Below are 23,570 nucleotides of genomic sequence, written 5' to 3' on the forward strand. Positions count from 1 at the left end.
ACTAACTACTGTAACCAAGTTCACCTAAATCCGGTAGGTAATAAAATACGTAAAATTTAAGCACTCGTCCAAAATCTCAACTAATGATGTAAAACAAAACAACATTAATCAGCAGCAACAACTATTCAGCCATATTGAAATTCACGTGTTCATATTGAGCAAGGATTGCACTGTTGCCGTACTTAATTATAATTTTAGAAATACTAGAGAATTGGACACAAGCTATCCCGTATTTTTGCATTCATTTAGACGGAGTTGGAAGAATGTTTTCTCTTGACTGCTCTGATAATTAAATACATTTAGCATTGCGAAAGATTAGTATTGTGGCGCCACCTTAGCTCACCTTTTATAAAGGAAGAGAGAGACAACGAAATACAATATATACAGATTAAAGAGAGCAACAACAATAGGATAAAAATTTCTATCTAGTTGCACGTCTCTTTGGTTGTCTCTGTTGATACTTTCACTGAATTTAATTCTTAAATGCACGTTATATCCAACGGCAAGAGGTAGGAAAGGGCTTAGGAAAGGAGTCCGAGGGATAGGAAAGGAAAAGAAGGACCACGTATTAATTGGGTGAAACATGACGCGAAAGTGATGTCGTCTTTTATAATATTATAACCTACAGGGATGACACATAACTCGCCTGTGAAAGGAACGATTATCTACTCAGACTAACGGCTGTCGGCTAGTAGATTATTTTGTAAAACTTAAACTAACTGAAAACTTACTACTCCAATTTATGGTGCGCACCGGAATGTAACACTAATGTACCTTTAGCTGACAGATTGATTTCTAGGCCTTATTCGTTGACACTTGTTCGAACTATTCGGAAAGATAAGTCGCACATACCACCAATGATGGTCGAAAATGATAAACAACGCCAGGTGGGAGCATCATTGTTTGCCTACAGTTCTAATAGAACACTGGTATCCTATAAATCAAACACCAATAAAACAGTAACACTTTTATCTACAAATGAAGATGCCAATAAACCTGAAATTATCCACAAGGTTCACTGGTCTAGATGGGTCAAAACATGTGGCAATCGAAAAATCAAAAGATGGCCAATGTGCATATTTAATACCATGATAAATATGGCTTCAATAAACTCGTATGAAATTTGCTCACATAATGTTATTTCTCAAGGAATTACAAGGCAAATATATATGTTACATAAAAATCTAATTGAAACTCATCAGAGTAGTCGATTGCAAACGGTACCTAACATGTAGTAAAAAAAATATTGAGGATGTTCTGGGAAAAGTACATGAGGTAGAAGAACCCCCAGAAGATAATAACAATAATAAAAAAGGCCCGAGAAAATACTGTCACAAATGTCCTACCGGTAAGAAGAGAATGGATTAATTATACGTAAACTTTACATGTCGATGGTACAAGCGTACTTCCAGTAATAATTTAGGGCTAATCAGGGCGTCATAGGTCTTTTGGTGATAATTTGCTGGTTTTCCTCTTCACTTCGCTCAAAATAATCTAGTCTGTGATAAGCTGCTTCTTGCTTACCTTATGCTGTTCAGCTATTACCTTTTGTTCTTCTACATGCTCATTGAGGACTCTTGTGATACAGGAAGTAATGATTTTGTTCACGGTTTAAAAGCACATAAATGGTTGGTACTTGGATGGTTCTTTACTTGGTTTGCCCTTCAGTGATAAATTTTTGTGTCTCCTTTGCGTATTTAATAAAGTCATTCGTATACACTATCAGTTTTGTTTGAGTACTGGTTAGCTTTTGGTAGCAAAAGTTATGTATGTTATCACTTCCTGGACTTTTCTAACTATGTGTGTTTTTGATGATCTGTTACTATGGCTTCAGTGACATTTGATTCTTCCATAGGTATTACTTCTGCGTTCTCCTCCTGTTCTTGTTGTGTCCAGTTGGCTCCAAGATTATGTTAATTTGTTCTTGAAATAGTGATGGTTTAGTATTTCTTGCTGATATATCACCTGCACAGAAAAAAGTGGCCCCCTTCAACCAAGAACTTTGTTGAACTTGATAGATATTCTTTTCTAACCAGTGTAATTTACTTGAACTAGAATCATTGAGCTTGCAAAAAGAAAATCGTTGATCTTGTCATTAGTCGACCATTCTCTTCATCTATTTAAAGCTTGGTGTAAGATCGAGTTTCTTAAGAATAGTCTCTAAATATAAGTATTTCCAGAGAAGAGCATTAGAATTAAATAGAAGGTCTGCGCGCTTGCATAAAAAATCATCCGAAAATGTTGAAGTCCTCGGGTCTTGAAGTAAGACCTTTGTTTCTCAACAAACTTAATTCACAGCGGACCAATGAGATCCATCATTAGCGCGTGGGGTGCTTCCACCTGATCCTCCGCCGGACGGTGTCGCCATCAGCCCCATTAGTTTAATTTAGTATCAGTGGTTAGTATGTGAATATTGTGAATTTGAAATTGTTATTTTGAAATTGAATAATGTGAATAATGTGAATTTGCTCAAATTAAAAATATAATATTAACTGAAAATAAGCAAATATTTTTTATACTAGAAAAACTAAATACTGTGGGGTTTTCTCATCATGTACAAGCTTGCGAGGTTAGTAAAATTATAGGGAACCACCTTTTTATCAAACACTTAGACTCCTTTAAAGATAAAAATATTTATAATACTCATAGTTTCGGGAACGGTGGCATTTTCATTTCCACGATTAAGTAAAAGGTATGGCTGTTTTTTATTTATTACACAGAAAATATGTTTTTTTAAGTAGGTACTGCAGCGTCCTAAAATGTTTATTTAATAGGTATTAGAATAAATCCTCTTTTAATTAAGAACTCTATAATTTTCAAAAAAGAACAAAAAATTATAATAAAAATTAATGTACCTGAATGTATTTACTTAACAATCTGACGTACCTAAAATCATGACTGATCTTTCTCAATATATATTAATGTTATGTTAATTTTAAATAGGAAGTCCCACGGGAGATTCGATTGAGCGATTGTAGCAAAATAATGCGTTGGAAAATTTCTAAACATTTTGGTATCCACAGTTTTTCTATAATTTCGGTTAAATTCATCAATCAATCAATAATTCAATTCCCGATATAGGAGATTCTATTATACGAATTTAGAGTTTGTTTTGTAGATAAGAATTTATTACTTGTTTTGTATTTATTTAGAATTATATTCTAATTTACTTATTTTAAAACCTTTAAATGGTGTTGCTTTATAATGATTTGGATATGTGCATACAGGGTGTATCACGGCCGGTGGTAGGTTAGGCGTTTTCGTATATGTGACCGTAAAATAGATTTTTTTTTGAAAATTAGCAAATTGGGTTATAGCTTGCAGTCTAACGATTAAAAATATTTTTTTTCGGTGCAGCGTTGCCGCTTACACTAAAAAGTACCATTGGCTTTGTTATTTCAAATAAAACACCCTATTTATTACTTTATTTTAAGATTCTAAACAAAATCCCAAAAAAAATGAGGTTTAGAAACTCTTCAACGAAAATATAACATACATATTTTCATTAAAGGGTTTCTTAATTCGAAACAGTTTAAAAACGCCACTTTTCCGACTTTGAGTAGTTACGTGGCTGAAATGTTTACAACATTTCTATCAACTATTTCTATTAACTTTTTAACATCTATTTTATAATCTAATTAAAATCTATACATTTTTAGTAACTGTCAAATTAAAAAAAAATTACAGGTAACGGGTTTAAAGTTTTTGTAAAATAATAGGCCTAGAGAATATAATTTTGTTGTATTTTGCAAAATAATAGATCTTAAAAAGTTAAGGTAGAAATGTGAAAATTATTTTATTATTATGGTAAATAGTACTTACTCTACAACCTTTCAAAGTCGAAAAACTGTAGTTTTTCGATTGTCGTCAATCAATTGTTCAAATGAGAAACCTTAAATTTCTTAAAATTATGTATAGAATCTTTAAATAAAAAAAAATAAAAATAATATATAAAATAGTAAACCATTATTTAAAATAACAAAGTTAATGGTATTTTTAGTAAATCGGCAACGTTGCATTGCCTAAAAGAATATTTTTAATTGTTAGATCACTACCTTTAATTCATGATGCCAAATTTTCTAAAAAAATCAAATTTTTGTTCTTCGCAAACGTCTAATCTACCATCAACAGTAATACACCCTGTATAATATTAATACTTAATGTTTTTTATGTTATATGTCAATTGTGTATTAATAAGTGCAACATTATATTTACTGTTTATTGAGGCTGTGGACATGAGAAGCAAAGTAAAATTATTAAGTTGTTTATTAAGTTTTTGTTTCGTTTGAAATATCATTAAATAAATTACGTGTTCAATAAAACAATTTACCTATTTTATTTATGAATTTATTTAACATTAAATATCTAATATGCTGTGTTCTCTAGAGGTAATGGATAAATTTAATATTAATTAAATGAAACTCCTTGCCCATTTTGTTTTTTTTGTTGAAAGTTTTTCTATTGACATTTTCATACAAAGAGGTCAAAGAAGAGGTATTTCAGAACCACCTTATTTTTTTTTAATATTCTGTATGTTGCTATCTTTTTGGATTTTACACAAAATTATCTTTAGGAATTTGCAATCCAAAAATGTAACACATGCATGGTGTTTTATTAACAAAAAATAATTTCATTCTGAAATAGCTATCTTCGGAGCACCCTGTATACAAAATTTAAGTGAGAACTTTAAACTAAAACAAAATCGACGGGTGTAAGAATTTTAAAATAAAAGCTTTTTTCAATGGAATATACTCATGAGCTAAAATAATTACGCTCTTGAACCAAAAACCTTATTTAACTCAAGTAAGATCACAAGTGCGTCGCCCAATTCCACATGAACTTGATACAAGGAAATTAACCAGACTGCTTGGGAACCTCCTGGCTTTAGGCCAAAAGAACTATTCTTACCATAAGAAAAAAAGTTCTTGGGTGAAGAGACAATATAAATCAGTTTAAGAATCTTTTATCTTGACGTAAAAGTATCGGTTCTTTAGATAAATGAAGAACAGTAATTTAGGCCTTGCTACTAGTACGTTAGTCTTAATTTAAGAATTTGCCAGTCAATTTTTTAAGAGAATATTTTCATATAAAGGTATTATTTCTTTCATCTAAGGTAATTTTAAGTTCCTTTGTGAAGAAAATATCGACATTTTTTTAAGAGAATATTCACTTGGACCTATCCAAAGCCGCGAAGTTCTTAATAGAAGTTCATATTCAATTCAAATAAAGTATCTATTTTTTCAGTGTGTTAAAGGGCACTTAATAACGAATTCTTTTTTATGCAAAATCATGTCCCTTTTGGTCATCTCTATAATTCTTGCCAGTAACATTATATAATATCCTAACATAATACTTGAATTTATATTAAACAAACGTACCTAATCTCAGTTTTTGGTGCTCACTACACTAAACTTACCCCTTCTCTTTAAAAAATAAATACTGAAACATTGCATCCATATCAAACTCGACGACAAAAAAAAACGTACTCAAAAAAAGACCCCAACTAATTGACAGCCTTGCGTAACATTTTGATTCGACATATTCGGTATAGTGAAGAAGTTTAAATGAAATCACGTCGGCGGGTTCAGTTGGCTCTTCATCTCCAGGAAAAAGTTAATGAACCGTTCTTGCATGGATTCGAGCGACCCAAAGGTGGCACTGACGACGGTTAATTAAGAATAACTTTTGGTGGTTTTATTATTGTGGTTTTGAAGTTTTTCGCGGTTATTGTTTATTTATTGAATGTTATTGATACTCGGTAGCAAATATTTACAGGTTTTATTAGAGCAGCGTAGTAATTTATAGACTTACAACTCCTAGTATTGACCAATAAAATAATCATCATCGATAGTAGGTTATGAGCATGTTATACAGTGCTTTTATATTAAAATAAAGAACTCTTAATAATTTATTAAAAAAAAAAAACAGAAAATCTCTAGATATACAGGGGCTTACAAATGATCATCATGTTGCACGATAAACGTCCTCCTGTTTTTGTAATTTGACGTACTAACGTGTTTTTTTTTTTTTTTTTTTTTTTTTTTTTTTTTTTTTTTGAAGAAGGTATTAGTTAGAGTGGTTTGTTTTGAAAGCACCGTAGGTAACTTTGACTGTTTCATTTTATTGGTATACATTATAAAATGAGTATTGCTAACTTAAGAACCATTAGTTGAAACTAAAAAACATTTCGACGTTTACACTTTTTTTTAATAAAAACCAACTAAATGTGATTTTTTCAGATGAATATGTATCCATGGTACCCACGCGACTCCGTGGGAGGCCATCAGCTGGGTCAACTCTGTGCTCCCATGGCGACCGCCATTAAAACTGAAAACGGCTACAATGACTGTATGCTGGCTTTAGATTACGCCAATCCAAGCAAGGTAAGACGTCAACCTTTTTTTTTCTTGATTATATTTACCTACCGGAAATTTTCTTTGATGTACGCCCTAAATCGATAAAAGAGAAAATCGAATATTTTGTATTCAAAATCTTAAGAGGGTTATTGATTTTGATTAACTAAAACTGAAATTGAGTTTTTTGAATTGTATGCCGCGAATATAAAAATTCATTAGCCAATAATTGTACTTGGAAGAAAGTCACATAAACTTCCTTTGATACATTAGTTTAAGTATTAATTTATTAAATGTGACAACAGACTGTATCTTATTAATTAACAGCTTGAGAAAACAGCTATTGTATTGTAATTTTAGACATTTTAAGCCGAACGCTAAATGGCGGTACGTAAGTTTTGACTTGATGCGTAAGAAAAATTTCACAATATTGTGCAACGTTTATCTATTTTTTAAATATAATGTCAAAAATATGCCTTCAACTATGATCTTTTGGAGTTTAATAGTTAGAATTTAATAGTTACACCTTCAATAGCTTCCCCCACTTTCATTAGTAGACCAATAACCAAAATAATAAAGAATTTTTTAAGCTAGTGGTGAAACACGGATCTTGAAAATAATTTCCAGAATTTTCTCGTTACCACATTTATAATAATTTTAAAAAATCCGTTATTGCACTGTTTATGGAAAACAGTAGGTTTTATTGAAGCACCTACGGGTATAAATCTTGTACATGTACTAAGATATACAGGTTGGATAATTGAAGACTACGCATTGTCCAAAATAATGTCAACGCATCAGTACCGCTTCCTCTTGTCGATCTTCGGGTGTCTGTTGGTAATCATTAAAAATCCATGAGTTTATAAAAATTTAAACTTTGATAAAAAGTATAAAAATTTAAACACTAAAATTAAAAAAAAAACATGACAAAAATTGGTTCTTTAAATAAAAAGCTCACACAGACCTTCGTCTTTTTCATTTAGTACTTTCAAAAGAGTTTCTGGTGAAGTGGAATTCCACTTCTAAAGCACTACAGCAAACGATTTCTTTCAGTCGTTTTTGGTTCTGAATCCGACTTCAATACATGGTTCTTGCACTTTAATGTGTTATTTATGCCAATCTTGAAAACACAAAGATATATTAAAATTTTAAACCACATTTCAGTTGTTTTGTTGTAAGGAATTGGTATTTTTCCAAGTGTATTCAAAAATAAATCGCTACAATATGCAGCCAAATGGCCTGTGCAGCGTGCAGTCATAGAAAAATGAAACATGCTGATATTGTTATTATGTAAAAATTAAAAACAGTAAATACCTATCAGATGACCGGAGGCATCCGCTCATCGATGAATTCTTAATCTTCAACTCTCCAACCTGTATATTATTTTGTATAGGTGCAAGGAAGGTGGGAGTCTATAATTCTCAATAAATGATATTGTACCAAATGTGTTTGTCAATAAGAGACCTATTTTTGATGGCTTTGTATTGCCACTACTTTTTCCGAATATAGTAACAGATTAGAATATACAATGAAATAATGCTTGCATTATAAGAATTTTTCTAAGTAGTTTAGCTCTCATAATTTTAAAATGATAATAAAAAAGAAAATAAAGCATATAAAGAGAATAGTTTATAAATTACTCATTGAGAAATTCCTTAAATATTTACTGAAATAATATACAAATTTAGAAATAAACTTTAATTACATACGTACAGTGTGACGCTTTTAAAAACTGGAACCGTCCATATATTAGGAACGTAAAACTGATTGAAAAAAACGCTGAAAACAGTTTTTATATAGTGAAGGGGAACAAAAACAAGCATATTATCTTACCCTTATCTGCAACCCCTTGGACAGGGTGAGATACCGTTCTAAAATCTTAAATAGAAAGGAGAGTTGAGTAATTTTTTACCTTAAAGCTCTCGATAATACCATAAAAAGCCACATTTAAAGAAATTCTTCTCTGTTTATCAAGGAAAACAGTAAATGAAATCACATTTTTGAAATTTTTTATTATTATTTAATTAATTGTTGAAAATAATTTCCATTATTTTAAAGACAATAATAAAGCCTCCTTTCAAATTATTGACGTATATTTACACATGTTTCTATAGATATAGCACGGCATTTCTGAACTATTCTATTCTTGAGTTGTTCTAGTGACTCAGGTTGTGTTTTAAAAACCACAGATTTTAGGTAACCTCGCGAAAAAAAGTCAATATGTGTTAGGTCCGGGAATCTAGGTGGCCATTTAATAGGACCTCTCCTTCCCATCATTGCCTCATGGGAACTACATAATATGAAAATGCTTCATCCTGATGAAATTGTACTAAGCGTCCTAAAAATAGAGTCTAAAGATAAATTTAAATGTATGCGTCTCTCATTTTCTAATCCCCGCACTATTAATAGTTTAAAAGACATCTGTAGCGTTTTAGCATACATGTCGCCATTTAAATTTTCTGATATAAATATTGAGCCAATACCATTGGCCAGCCCTAGGGTGAAGAGGTTAGCGTCACGCCAATACTTGACTTGCTTAACCCTTTCGTCCTTGAATTAAAATATTTTAGTTTAAGTAATAAATAGTGTAAAGTATTATTGTTAGGATGCCTAACAATGAGTTTTTATTAGTAAAAATTTTTGTCAATAGTTAGGGAATAGTGGAAAGGGTGGTTCATATATGTACCAACAGGTATGATCGAAAATTTCATAAAAACAGAAAAAAAAATGCTATACCAACATTTATTTAAAAAAATAAATAAAAAACGGCTTTGCAAAGTAGAAAATGAACCTAATTAACTATTTGGTATGATATAACATAAAACAAAACTTGCATAATTGAATATTACACTCTCGGCAAAGAGTTTTTGTTCTTGTTTGTTTTTTCTCTTCGGAACATCTAGTGCATCTTCTTCTGGTTAATACCTCTACAGGCAGATGTAATGCTGAAGATCCGTATAATTTTCTTTTTCTTGAAGGAGCGCCTTGTTTTGGTAATGGTAAGCTTGTATATCGTATACCTTCTGCTACCAATTCTTCTGCAAGTGTGGTAAGGAAGAAAAGAAAATAAATGCTCTTATTTTTACGTCTCAGTTGATTATACATTATCCACGAATTTACTGCACACATATTGAGGAATATGTAAAACACCTTTTTCCACCACATTGCTGATTTTCGATCATGATCATATAGCCCAATAAATTGATCAGCCCGAGCAACCCCTTGCATTTTTTTTTGTAAAAAGAAATGGCCTCTAAACATTCGATATTTTGTTGCCAAATTGGGCTTATTGGGCTTGACAGTTAATCATTAGCAAAACTTCCTTCGTGTCCTGCCACTTTACATAAAGTAATCCAGAAGAAGTGCATCTAAATTGAGATTCCCCTTTTTGGAGTTTGTCTTCCATAGTTGGTACATTCTTGCGATTGGACATGCAAGTTCCCAAGGCTACATAGTCTAGTGAAAGTAACAAATTTACACTTATAAAAAAGCGATCAAAACACAACACAACATCATTTTCTTTAATTGTAGACGCAAGAGCTGTTACGACTCGCTCTTCTATAAGTTAGGGATTGATTTTTAGCGGGAATTGGGTCCTCTTTTCCAGAATATACATTGACATCATACGTATAGCCGGAATCTGCATCGCAGCGAAGCCATAGTTTTATGCCCCTCTTGGTTGGTTTGAGGGGCATAAAACTACTTGAATTTGGTCATAGATTTATCGACACTTTCATACTGGCTATCCTGGCCACATTTTGGAAATGTGTAGTTGAAACAAGATAATAAATCTTCAGTATAATATGTTTTTGAAGCATTTGGGGGGTTTTTGAGGAGAAGCAAAGTACATTTTTGAGCTCAAAATGTAACGATCTCTTGAAAAAGTTTTTTGAATTGTGTTATTTCCCATTGACTCCTTCTTGCTCCAATAATTTTTTAGGCTTGGAAGGCGATTGTAGCACATAATGAACATGCAGCCTAGCAGTTATTTTCTCATTCCTTTTTTTTAATTGGTTTAGGATTTTCAGACGTTCATTTGTACAATTTGCAATGTGCAAATAAAGAGAATGAGGAAATACTTTTTTAAATTTGCATAGGTGTCAACTTCTTGGTGGTATCTGGAGTCAGCATACAGTCTCTTTCAGGAGGAAGGATTTTAGCAGGCTCAAATTTTTCGTCAGGAATGACCCAGTCAAGAACTAGGTTTCTATCAACAATTACCTGTGGTGGTTGCGCACAGTTTATTGCGTGCATTGTTTCCGATAAAGACGACGAAGACATATCGGACGTATCACTGCCAGCTTCTTCATCCGAATCTGGTTCATAATTATCACTGGAGCCAGCAGAAAATGGTTCCGAATCTGAGGATTCTTCAATAAGCTTTTCCAGCTTTTTTCGTGAAAGCGGACGGCGGCGATTCATATTGAAGCTAAAATCAAATAAACGTAATTACAGACCTGTTGGTATTCATGTGTACCATCATAAATACCTGCTGGTACATCCATACTTTGATACACTGGGTAGGTCATCTACATAAAGTAAAAACAAAGCAGCACAACACTAAACACCGAGGAGCGCCGTAATTGATTTCCAATTAACCAGATGTGTAGTTTTGGAAATTTATAGATTGAACTCGACCTGTTAAATAAGATTATTACCAATTCAAGCAATTTTCCTTAAAGCCATAGATCTCCAATTTTCTTAATAAAATATTATAGTACACATAATCAAAAGTTTTGCAGATGTCATAGAATATCATAGTTTAAATATAATTTTTCCAGGACCTCAAAGATGGCGTCATTAGTGCCTTTAGACTCTTGAAAACCAGATTGGAAATTATCAAGGATTCTATGCTTTTTAATAAAGGCCATCATTCTAGTTTTAATTATTTTTGCCACAATTTTGAAAAGGGAAATTAGCCTGTCAATAGATAGAAATTTCCAGTTTCTCCCTTTAAAAATAAAAATAACCGAAGCCCTTTTAAGTAGGTCTGGAAAATTAGATATTAATTAGATTAGATTAACTTACCCATAGTTGGTAAAATTAGATTCGTATAAAAACAACATAATTTAAAAAATATATTTAATTATATATTTTGTTCACTGACAAAATACCACGCGATTATTAATCATGTATCACCATAAAGTTCTTGGTGAAATTTGTGCATCTTCCTAGCATACTGCTCTTATAAAATCCGGAATAGCTGTTTAGGAAGCATGCGTATTTACAGCAACTGCTGCTAATACTGCGACCTCTTTAATTTTACCAATGATAATAATAATAGACTTCGTCAGTTGTACACTGTAATTGACTATTGGGAAAATCAAAATAAAATTTTCATTTTCTGTAAACGTCTTTATAACATGTTAAAAGAAAGCTCATGGTTTAGAATAAAATTATATTTAGTTGGGTTTAAAATGAAAAAAAAATAGCCAAATCCGACCACTAACCAAAAAATAATATAATTGCAAGTATTATACACATTTTTAATATACACACACACAAATAACTCGCGTATGTCCTTTTTTGGTTAATGCGAAAACTCTGCTTAATTATTTCTAAACATTCTTTGCAAGAGAGCTTGCTGCTCAGAGAAAAAATCAGGTAAGCCTGCAAAAAAACGTTGGAAATACATCTACTACGATGCATTGTTATTTTTACTTCCCCACCGTCAACACAGGGCAACAAATAGCAATGTATAACCTCCAGGCGAACTGTCAGATCATTATAAAGCGCCTAGAAACGATGATGAAGAGCTTTCAAACGATCATGGAGATCCCAAGAACAATAACGAGAAGACTGCAAATATACCAATACCACCTAGCAAACCTTCTCATCAAATATCCACATTATGAGGATTCGTTATTAGAGATTTTAAAGAACACACAAACGGAGGAAGTTTCAGAGGATAAAAACTTTGTTCTTATGTTGGCCAAATTAAACGACGAGCAAACATATTTTGCCAAAATTGAAATACTAAATGTAATAAGAAATGCAAAATTCTATACACAGCCTGGGCCATCAGCACAAACTAACTTCCTTCAGTATTTCCATCCAGGCCCACATGAAAACTCTGTTATAGCCCCATTTATAACCAATAAATCTTAGAAATTTGTTTTGGACACGCTCTATTGCATGAACATGGGTTATATAACGAGGGTTCCAGATATTCATTATTTAAGAATACTCTGAACAAGAGCACAATAGAGTTTATTTATTGTAAAAATCAAAAAGTCCCTTGCAGATCTAATTAAAAAACCTAACGTCCTAAGAGAGCGAGAAATAATGTTTGACATATGACCTTTAAATGACAGGTTATTATCCAGTACAACACCAAAGTCTTTTATTTCACTAACAACTTTCAAATTAATTGGATTATTGGAAAAATTGAAAAATATTGGTTCTTTTACTTTGGAAAATGATACTTGAGAACATTTGCTTATATTGAGGTCCATATGATTTATTATACACCATGCATTAAAGTAATTTATGTCTTCTTGAAGAAGCATTACTTGATCCATTGTTGTCACAGGCCTGAGAATCTGTACATCATCTTCAAACATAAGTATTGACCTGTTTTTCATATATTGAAGTATATCTGACAAAAATAAATTAAATAAGAGAGGTCCACAATGGGACCCTTGTGGCACGCCCGATGATATATCAATTGATTTAGACAGAGAATTACCATATTTAACCCTTTATGTTCTATTAGAAAGAAAACTGCGATAGAAAAATATTCCAGTACAGTAAGTTCATTAAGTACAGACCTGTTTTTAGTTCTCTTACCATTTTCAAAATACTTGTCAAATAAGTCCTCTATATCAACCATAACGGACATTTAAAATTGAAGCTTTTGGGTTAATAATGAAACAAAATAGCTAAATCCCACAATTATCCCACACTATTATACAAATTTTTAATATACGTGCACAAATAAATAACTCGCGTTTTTCTTTTCTTGGTTAATGCGAAAACTCTGCTTAATTGTTTCTAAAACGAGTCACGAAACAAACGTCAAATTGTCAACCGTCGTCATTTGTGCGGCCAATGAAAAAAGGGCTCGGCAAAGGGGGCACCGCCCACGTATGACTGACTATAAACATACCGACAAGGAGAATAAAAGACAACCAACCTAAATTGTAAAACAAAACAAAACAAAACGATTGGAATACGTGATGCGCTCATTAGTCGAAATATAGTGTTCGTTCGTGAAGACAAAGCCGGGAATAAATAACTGCCCGTTCCACGGTAATAAAATACGGGCGTAATATTGTCTCATTTATTCAGATTTACGATATGTTATGGAAAGAAATATGGTGGAAACAGGTTGATTTTTTTGTTGTTGCTCGGCATGTTTTAATTAACTTGGTAAACATCTATCTTGAAAGAATACATCATTGTAATATGTTTCAGTGTTAATAAATTCCTTAGAGCATGTTTTACATATAACAGCTCTTATTACATAGGAATTAAGGTTTGCCACTACTCAAAAAGAGAGTTACTTTAAATAATAATTCTATCAATAAATGTTCGGAGCTAAAAAGTACTTACTGAAATTGTAGCAATATTATCTTCATAATAAAACTACTCATTGTCGAACCTGAAAACTCAATCTTTCCAATAATTATAACACATACGATATTTTTGTGAAAAATTATTTAATTAAAATTAATATCAATTTTCTATTATTTATTCAAAGTTGCCACGTGTCAATTTAGATTTAATGATTTTGGCCATTAATTATTTTAATTACTGATAATATACAGGAATTATTTGGCCGTTCAATTTAATTATATCATTGGTTTATATTTGTTACATTGTAGGTGATGGTTAACTGTAACCTAATTTATTTTGTATTCTTTTTCACTTATCGCAGTGTTTTATTCTGTTGTTTGCGTCTTTGACACAGTGGAGATTTTGGCATAAAACGTGCTTGTGCATTCAATTATTCTCAAGATTATCAAATAAGTTTTTACGTTTTGTACACAATCTTAAAAGTGCAACGGTCTGATCCCTTGAACTGTAAATGACCTCAATTATGCTCTCTATAAAATAATACTGCAACTGTTAAATTTTGCAAAGGAGATTTCTGAACTTAAAAATAGCAAACCTATTTCCAATAAGCATTTATATTATCGCTTAATCCGTGTCTTGAGAAGCTAGGATTTCTCTGCGTTGGTAGATGTCTAGAAAATGCTGATATTTCTTATAGACAAAAGTACCCTATCCGGGCAGTCAAACGTATAATACGGAATTACGTAGTTTGTTACAGATTTCGTGCCCAAGGTAGCCTGCAAATCATGGCCTAAGGATAGAGTTGTAATCTCTCTCCCTTTCGATGAAGTGGGTGTCGACTTTAGAGGTCCTTTTACTATCAAGGCTTTAAAACTCAAAAAGCCTGAACTTATAAAATTATAAAATTGCAATTTTTGTTTGTATGAGCATAAAGGCTGTTCATATAGAACTGCTCCCTCCAATTTATCAACGAACGTACTGCTGATAAGTAAAGAGATTTATTTCGCATCCACCAATAATTTGTAGCGAAGATGCCCCCAAATTTCCTTGGAGCTAAAAGTCAACTTAAACAAGTTTACCAGTTATTTAAATCAGAGAATAACTCTGAGGCAGTTATAGAATTTTTATCAACTCTACAAATCAAATGAAAATTTATTACACCTCGCAGCCCACATTGGAGAAGAATCACAATGGAATCACATGGTTCGTATCATCGGCAATGCTCACTTTACTTATGAGTACAGTTAAGTACTCAGATTGAAGCCATGCTTAACGCTCGATCCTTCTGTCCCCTTTCTAGTGATCCGTTGGATCTTTTATACTTAACTCCAGGTCATTTTTTAATTGGAAAAAGTCTCATAATATATGCCGAGTCTAATGAAAATAGGATAACATTTTATCGACACCTAACTTAAATTGAACAATAATTTTGGAAGGGATGGTCCATTAGCTACTTAAATCTCCCACAAAATAGACCAAAATTGTTAACTCCGTCACCGAATCTTTAAATTAATGACGTAGTTCTCTTAAAGGAAGTTAACTCAGTTCCTTTGCAACGGCATTTAGCTATAGTAGTAGAAGTAATGCCAGGTTCAGACAAAAGGGTTTGAGTAGTAAAAGTTAGAACTCTAAATGGTATATTCACCAGCCCTATAGCCAAATTATATCCCTTGCTTATTAAGGAAGCAGGTTCTCTTAAAAAAAAAAAAACATTTACGTGCACTGAAATATGTATAATTAAATATGTTAAAAACTTATAAACACCCTTTTCTGTCATCATGTTGTATTTAATCTTATTTAGTTTAAGGTTTATATGGGTTATAAAAAAATATTTTATAATAATTTTTTAAAAATATAAATTGCCATGAAACTGTGAAGCTTTTAGAACTTTTTCACATTTCTAGTTATTGAAATATGCACTTATTGACCAATTTTACATGCAGAAGTAAAACAAGCTGGTAAAAAGTCACACGGTCAAAGTGTAGTTTACGGGCAATCTGTATTGCTGTAGCAGTCAGGTTGAGTGACTATTGCTGAGATGTAGTGTCTCTCTGTATCTCTCTATATCTACCTGTATTATTGTCTCTAGTTATGACTTTGGTTGTAAGTGAATAAATGAGTTTTAATTAAGTATTCAGAAAGACATAAAGCAAAAACATTCCATACTTTACAACTCCGTTACTGATCAACTGTTCCATTTTCTTATTTTTGGATCTAATAAATAAGCATATTTTGTATGTATACAAGTTTGTTTCATTTGTTAAGTAAATTAGTTCAACGCCATATAGGCTGTGGTCCTTCAATGAACATAAAAAGTAAATTAGTACAATCCACTAATGGGGAAGAAGCCAGGCAGCAGTTCTCCCACCAACAGACATACTTTTCTTCTGGTTGCCGATGGTTGACTATACATTAATTTAATTTTTCTTAATTTTGGTGATTTTGTCCCACTAGATTTCCATAGGGCTTTTAGTTTCTCTTACTCATTGCCTAAATAGCCCAATTAAGTCCCACCGTATCATAATTGTGTCGTTATACCTCAGAAAAAGCGTCAGGCCAGTTTTTTTAAAGGTCACCTCAGCAAGTTGCTGGTGCAGCTAGAACCGACTTGATTTTAGAAAATAAATCCTGTAACTAACTGGTTTTTACCATTTGCCTAGCAAATTTATTTTCAGTATCTGATTAAGTGTCTTATGTATGAACACCAAAGAGATTTTCCTTTTTCTTAAATTATGAGGCATCCTTCAAAGGTAAATACCGTTTTGGAGTTTAAAAAAACGCAGTTGACCTTATTTTTTGCCCTAATATTTTTACCCTATTATTTTAATATTTCTGTACCCTCAAGTATTTTTCAACATAATTTCCACTAATATTGAGACACTATCGTACAATCATGTTATGAAAACCTTTCCCAAAGAAATCTGCCGCTTGAATGGACAACCATTGCTGCACGATGTTTTTGACATCGTCAGGGTCGTCGTGGCATTGACTTTCCAGATATTTATATAATTTCAAGAATAAATGGAAATCACTGGGTCCAAGATCGGGGATATATGGTGGATACCTACCTTTTTCCTAGCGAAATAAGCCTTTCAGTACTTGTGCCACATTTGCTGTGTGAAGATAAGCATTGTCATGAAACAGAACGATACCCGTACTTAGCATAGCACGCTATTGGTTTTGAATTGCTCAAAGTATTTACTGGTTGACGCTAAGGCAACGGGGGAAGGACTGAATGTCGACGTTGTTCGCTCAATGCCCTCGGAACTTACCGAAGCCATTTTGCACTCTTTGACTAATTTAGAACTGGTTCAAGGTGCTTGCCTGGTTGTCGGAGTAATTAATTATTTCCATTTCCAGACCCTTTTTAATTTTTTCTATTAGAGCCATTTCCAGAATGGCAAACACCTTTATTTTGTGGGTGTCTTAATAAGGAAATTCTGAGACCATTCAAGGAACTCTGATTCTTTTTGCCTTCAGTCAGTGCCACTCATTCTGAGCTAGGGCTTACGCTACGATGTCGCAAAATATTATTATTAAATTAAGAAAAAACTTTAAAGTAATAAATCATGTTCAGTATATTCTTAAAAATCTTGATTGTAAAAATGATTTATTTATCGGTTTGGAATTTTTCGTCTTACAAGTTTTTATAGAGTATGCAAGAAAAGGCAAGACTTAAGTCAAATATGAGTCTACAAAATATGCATACGCCTTTCTTAGTTCTATCCCTATTCAAGCCTGATAATGTCAATTACTACATAATTAAATTCAAAATCAATGATTTTCTAATAAACACGAAGGTACGTTGTTTAATTCTATTTGTGAAAGGTTTAATTCAGTGCTCAACTACAATATATTATTCAAAGATTATATTTTTAATCATGGGTGATTTTAGTATTAATATTAAGACTCTAGAGCCAATTGTTCGTAACGAATATGTTGTTTATTTGTTGATGCCTGGAGGATGCTTACCATTCTATTTCTATATCATTTAGAGCAGAAACCAATAGGAATTGTAACGTTGAATCAAACCCTTAAAGTCGCAACTATAATTTTAGAACGGCTAAATTTCCCATGCTACAGCAGTGAGAGGCTCAGTGGTATTTACTTCATAAATTTGTTGATGTTAATGAGACAGTTTCTAGTTTCTATGGTGTAATGGTTAATATCTTTGACAGAGCAGTTTCTCCTTAGAGACATCGAAAAAATAAATATTCACTATCTCAGCTGGTATACTGCCTAAATTGTGCAAGCTCTTAACAAGATGTATAAGCTAGCTTATTATAATCATTAGCTAACTATAATGCTATTAAAGCCCATTATTGATGTAGCGTAAAGGGTTTATTTAACAAATACTGACCTGCATTTATAGTAACCTGTTTCACTAATTTAAACGTCTTATTTTATCTAACCAGCATGATTTTTTTCAGTCTAGTTCAACAAGTCACTAACTTAACATCAGTTCTGCGGATCCCATATGAGGCTATTAATTGCAAATACCAACTTGATGTAATATACACAGATTTTGCTGAGGAATTCGATAGACCTGACGATGGAATTCTTTTCAAAAAACTTTATGAAATGGGTATTCATATAGTAGAGTTTTTCATTTTTTACTGAGTAGATAGACTGCAATTTGTGAAATTCGATAGGTTTAGATCATCTAACTACGTTGTCTTAAGTGGTCCCTCCCAGGAGAGCGACCTTGCTTCATTTTCGTTTTTGATTTTTATCAATAACATGTCCACGAGTATCAGTAGTGAGTTTCTTCTGTTTACGAATAACATGAAGGTTTTTCGTCTTATTAAGAGTCGTCATGAATGCATGCAGCAGCAAGCTGATCTTGATAGGGTTTATAAATGGTGTCAAATTAACAAACTTTCACTCAATCTTCAGAAATGTAAGAAGATGTCGATTTCTTTGCTCAAAACTGATATTGACTTACATCACTGATACCACACTTCCAAATTGTGACTCTGTTCATAATCGGGGGGCCTGTGTTGATAAACAGTTTGCCTCCTTTAATACTCATAGCGACACCATCATAAGATCTTCTTTAAAGACTCTACATATAATAATAAGATCAACAGAACTATTTTCTAATACCTCAAGCAGGACAATTTCGTTTAAGGACCTAGTAAAATCATACATACTGTATGCTTCTCTATTATGGTTTCCTAATTATGCAGTGCATATTCGCAGGCTCGGTTCAAGGAAAATTCTAAAGATATATTAGTTTTAGTTTGGATGCTGGATACCCTGAGAGGGGCTTCAGTCAGCAATTATTGCTTTCAAGGTTTGATGCACTGTCTCTTTAGCAATCTGTTGTTTTTGAATGTAACAATCAAATTGAAGCTTCAGATCTCTTATCAGCTTTGAATTATTGCTGTTAACATAAGCTGTTACAGCACATAAGTTGTTAAAGTATTTAATGTATTACCTACTATTAGCTTTATATTGCACCAGTTAGAGAGTTTGATATTGTAATTTGTTACATTACCGAATTTATTAGTTGGATAATAAAACCTTTAATTTAAATATATCTTACCTATTTTAAAACCTGCGGTATAACGATTATCATAGTTGAAGTGTTTATTAGCAGCACAAATTAAAAAGCTTGCGCGTTCAACCCTCTTTCGTATTATCTCCGACACCATCAAGCCCAATAAAAAGACCGTTAAAAAAAACTAACTTCCCATCAGCGGTAGACACATTTATGTGTGCGGCAAATAAAAAAAAAACTTTCGTTTAATGACTGCCTCGGACCAATGACCATAATAGAAGTCGGCATCTAGCTACCGAAAGTAGCGGCCGAAGAATGCACACTGCACCACTGAAGGTCCGCGTCCGCGAATTATTCGGCGAAACCCGTTTCTGAAAACTCATCATCATCCAATCCGTCTCTTCTACTAAACCGAAAAGGATCAGTCGACGTCGGGGTCAGGTTATGGCCATCGGCACATAATAAGACAAACTTGGTCAAACATCAGACAAACGGTAGCCGCTTCCGAATTTGCGAAATTGATGCCCATTGTGTTTTTTGTCGCCCTTTAGTTTTTTTTTTGTCTCGTTTTAGATGCTTTAAATGCTTTCAGATGGTTCTGGGTAGAGGAAGATGATGGAGGTGATATTGGCTTATAACCAGCATCTGTTTACTGTTTATTATCAGTTTGTTATCAACTGGCCATTTGCATCTTCTCTTGTTGAAGTTTTGTTATATCACTAATAAGGACAGGGATTCGCAGACTCTTTGTTAATATCCAATGTCTCCGCATTAAGGCGTAACTGCTCTTTTAAAAACCGCATATTTTTGATGAATTTTTATTTTTTTTGCGAGAAAGGTTTTTAAAACATGATCACTTAGCGAGTAGATCATTTCTGTATTAGCAATGAAAGATTTCTGCTATTGTTTCATTTCTAAATAAGAAAATAAATTTCTTGAGCTGACTAGTGGTACCGCTCTGCCTTTTAGTATATTTTTTAAGTGAATCACTAAAAGATCGCGTTATTCGTGATCTGCGATATTATAGGCACAATCACAAACATGTAAAAATGTACCTAAAAATATTGCAACTCAATTCAACTCGTAAAATCATTGAGAAAATTTAAGACAATCAATGTGGTTTAATAATGTCTGACAAGCCTTATGATTGTGCATCAAGGACACTGCTAGTGTCCCTTAGGATAGTTTCTTAGGGTGCTAATAAGCTCTTTCTATTTGCTGATACCAGCGTATACCTATATGCGTTCCAACTAGACCAATATTGCGCTTCGAACACACGAAATCCTTTTTTTTAAATAATTTGTTTATTTTTTTAATTTTAATAAATTATCAAATTACAAATTCAAACTAATATAGTAACGTGCTTATTTAATACTAACTTTATGGTAAAATTAGATGGACGCTGCTGACTGGGCAAAGATAGGGTTCTTTGATTTTCTCTCATATTCCTAGAACTGAATTTGTAGTAAATAAGGGTTTATCTAAGTACTGTGAGACTGTGCGAAAGAGAGTGAGAAAAACAATACTGGCTACTTTTTCATATAGCATATACAGGGTGGTCCATTTAACTTGAGACATCGCAATATCTCGAAAACTAAACGTGTATCCAGAAAATGTTTCATGTGAAGTTTAAATGGTTTCCAGGGGGCTGATTTGGCGTTAAAAAATAAGTTAAATTCTTGATTCTTTTACGATTTTTTTCCTTGACAATGACATTTGCCCTTGTAGGTAATATCTGATGATCTATCAAAAGGAGTAAAAGTATCTTATGACAGAATTTTATTATCAATAGAATCGAAACCTTGAAAATATAACGTACAAAGTTCAAATAAAAGAAATTGATACAAAAAAAGTCAGAAAATTATTTCAATAAATGTTTAAAGTGTTGACCTTTGACCACTTCTATACATTTTTCGACTCGCTTTCTAAACGATCGATGAACAGAGTGCAGCACCTCCGTGATTCGCAGCTTCGTATTTTCGGGAGTCGTTGGTGGATCACTTCAAAACACACTTCTTCCAAAAATACTGGTAGAATCTCCAGCAAAAAATTACGGTATTTTTGGCCTGTAAAGACACATCAATAAAATAAAGTCCATTCACAGACCATGGCCGCTGATGTTCTATCGCTCGAAACCACCTGGGATTTTCAACTACCCAATAATGCATGTTATGACTACACCATAGTTTGTAAATGAAGCTTCATGGGTGAATAAGACGCGCAGAAAGAAATTGTTATTTTCATGTAACTGATTTTGGGCCCATTCACAAAACAACACTCGATTTTGGAGATCATTCCCGTGAAGCTCTTGGTGTAACGACAAGTGATACGGGTGAAACTTGTGGCGTTTTAAAATTCTCAGGACACTTGTCTTGGAGATTCCAGTGATCGTGAGTTGACTCCAGGATATTCATTATTTTGACTGGTAATGCTTCTCTTTCGTGACCGATTAATCGTTCTCACACTTCCATCTTCTATAAAGTGGTTCACTATACGATAAAATGATGCTCGCGATGGAAGTCGCCGTTGAGGATGTCGCATGGTATACAGTTCAATGGCTCTATTAATATTCCGTTCAGATTCACCATAGATAAGGACGATTTCAACTTTTTCATTTATTGTTAGGCAATCCATAGTCACTCAACAAAATAGTCAAATACTTGATAACTGAACGAATACTGCGAACCAAAATAATCTTTCATTTACTTTATCTATCAGTATTTGTTTACAATCGCCTGAAATACCTGGGATAAATACGTAAGATCTCTTCACTATAGAAAATTTTCGCGTCATAACAACTTGCATTGATCATTGATCAACAATGCCTTGTCACAATAATATTGAAGAATTGCTGAACCAAAGCTATTCCTGTTTCTGATGTCATTGTCAAGGAAAAAACTCGTAAAAAAATCAAAAATTAATATCTTGAAAAGGATAAGTCGCATGTAAAAAATTGTCAGATAAAAGTTACTTATTTTTTAACGATAAAACAGATACTTAAAAAAATTAGAGGTTTTTATGCAAAAAAGTGAAGTTGACCTTTATTTGACCTTAAAGACATCCACTCAAGGTCAAATCAATGACGTAATTTTATGGCCCCCTGTAAACCATTCAAACTTCACATGAAACATTTTCTGGATATATGCTTAGTTTTCGAGATATTGCGATGTCTCAAGTTAAATAGACCACCCTGTATAATTATTTTCGCTTATTAATTGGTTGGCTATTTAAACATCTCGTCTCAAAATTAGATGCTTAGAACATTGGAAGGCAAGATTTAGCCCTGCCGTGGAATTGAGGGCAGTTTGTTTGCAATGATGCAATAAAAAAACACTTTATAATATCTTTCTGTTTTGAAAATATGTGTAAACTTGACAACAACACTTTTTGAGAGATGTTTTTAATTTGGTAAGTGATTTTATATAAATTTGATACGCTGATTTCAATTTTGTCATCCATTTGTATGCATCACATACGATGTTTTTGCTAATCACAAAAAATTAATAATATAAGCCATAAATACAAATACATTTATTAATTTAAGAAAAATATCAGTTATGCTTAAAATATAACGTAATTTTAATACTTAACTTAATGAAATCTTCGCCTTTTTGTTACAAAACTGCATTTTGTAGAATTTCTACTACTACTGTTGTAGCGTCCAGCAGTAGTCTGCTACCATCGACACACTCCATCTACCCTGGTAATGCTTTTCCATCTCCAACTGCCCCAAGATTTCCCTTTTCGATAGGAGTCATAGAATTTTGAAAGTCTTGGTCTCTACATAAAGCCCTAATATCGGGACCTACAAAAACTCCCTTCTTTATTTTGGCATCAGAGAACTTGGGAAATTTTGCACAAATATACTTGAAACTTGAGTTTCCGTTTTTGTCAAGAGCTTTGACCAACTGTTTCATCAATCCCAATTTTATATGCAGAGGGGGTATTAAAATTTTGCTGTGGTCAACTAAGGTATTGTACTTTTATATTTTTGCTTCCCGGCGTAAGGTTTTCTCTTGTAGGCCACTCATTTTGACTCCAGTCAAGTGTTTATCTTGTCCCATTCACAAATGAAGCACGGATGTTTAGTATATCCTGACTGCTGTCCAAGAAGCATACAGAGGACTTTTAAATCTCCGCAAAGCATCCAGTTATGTTCTCGATATTTTATTTTTTCCAAGAGAAGTTTCAAATTT

At 32.8% G+C, this 23,570-nt stretch overlaps 1 protein-coding gene across 2 annotated transcripts in view; it reads left to right on the forward strand.

The window, feature by feature from the left end:
• LOC126738967 (zinc finger protein rotund) overlaps positions 1-23,570 on the forward strand; it is a 539,771-nt gene that overhangs the window by 34,546 nt on the left and 481,655 nt on the right. For both annotated transcript variants that reach the window (XM_050444475.1, XM_050444477.1), the window contains exon 2: positions 6,240-6,383. In XM_050444475.1, the coding sequence (XP_050300432.1) occupies positions 6,240-6,383 (144 nt within the window). The remainder of the gene's footprint in view (positions 1-6,239; positions 6,384-23,570) is intronic.

This window comes from Anthonomus grandis, chromosome 7 (assembly GCF_022605725.1).
Source record: "Anthonomus grandis grandis chromosome 7, icAntGran1.3, whole genome shotgun sequence".
NCBI lineage: Eukaryota > Metazoa > Arthropoda > Insecta > Coleoptera > Curculionidae > Anthonomus > Anthonomus grandis.